This window comes from Acanthamoeba castellanii (genome assembly GCF_000313135.1).
Source record: "Acanthamoeba castellanii str. Neff unplaced genomic scaffold scf7180000084670, whole genome shotgun sequence".
Taxonomy (NCBI): domain Eukaryota; phylum Discosea; order Longamoebia; family Acanthamoebidae; genus Acanthamoeba; species Acanthamoeba castellanii.
In genome coordinates this window covers 1-928 of record NW_004457278.1, presented here as the reverse complement: position 1 = coordinate 928, position 928 = coordinate 1, and the positions used below count along the sequence as shown (strand labels likewise).

At 58.9% G+C, this 928-nt stretch overlaps 1 protein-coding gene across 1 annotated transcript; it reads right to left on the bottom strand.

Annotated features, from left to right (window-relative positions):
- Positions 1-126: 126 nt before the first annotated feature.
- Positions 127-880, bottom strand: ACA1_117450 (ankyrin repeat-containing protein; the record flags this gene model as incomplete). The annotated part of the gene is made up of 3 exons (XM_004333981.1): positions 127-453; positions 535-673; positions 753-880. Coding segments are annotated over 3 exons (594 nt in total), but the record flags the coding sequence as incomplete, so codon positions are not given.
- Between the last annotated feature and the right edge of the window lie 48 nt (positions 881-928).

Sequence of the window (928 nt, the reverse complement as noted above, 5' to 3'; positions counted from 1 at the left end):
GGTTGGCTGGGCGCAGCTGCTGTGGTCGGGACGAAAAAGTTACTAAATTAAAACGAAAACGAAAACGAAACGCAAAACAAAATAGCAACAAGAAAAACTACAAAACCCAAGTAGCCAGTACATACCGGCAAGGTTGATCTTGAGGGGCTCCTGGGCGGTGAAGAGGTGCTGGACCATGTCGACGTCGTTGTTGCAGACGGCGTACATGAGGGCCGTCTTGCCGAGGCTGTCCTGCGCGTTCACGTCGCACGCGAGCCTGCCGGCGGTGTGGGCCAGGAGCGCGGTGACGAACGCGGGCAGGTTGTCCTTGGCCGCGTGGATGATTGGGCGCGTCTTCTCGGCAATCTTGGCCAGTGCGTCGGTCGCCGCCTTGATCTTGCCCTCCGCGCCACTGGTCGCCTTGGCCTTGGCCTTGGCCTTGGCGTCCATCTTGGCCTTCTTCGCCTCGATAGCCTGCGCGCGTCGAATTCCAGCTGACGTCAGCACACACACGCGCGCCACATCACCGTCACTGCGAAAAGAGCGAGAATGTACCTTCTGGGCGGCCTGGTGGACGGGGTTGGGGTAGAGGATGTTGGGGTCGGCCTTCTTGGCCATGGTGCCGCTCAGCAGCACCGACGCGATGCGCAGGTTCTGGGTGCTCACGCTGCCCTCCGTAGCGTACACCAGCGGACTGCAAACGCATTTGAAAATAAAAATAAAAATTAGAATTGTAAATGAAATCAATTCAAAACAGAGTCAAGAATGTGTACCTCTTGCCCTTCTTGTCGACGAGGCTGGGGTCGACGTGGCGGGTGACGAAGAACCAGACGAGGTCGTAGTAGCCGCGCCTGGCGGCGTAGTGGAGCGGGAGGCGGCCGTGCTTGTCGAGGGCGACCATGCTCACCTTGCGGGCGAGCAGCTTCTCGGCCAGGGTAGTGGCCCACTT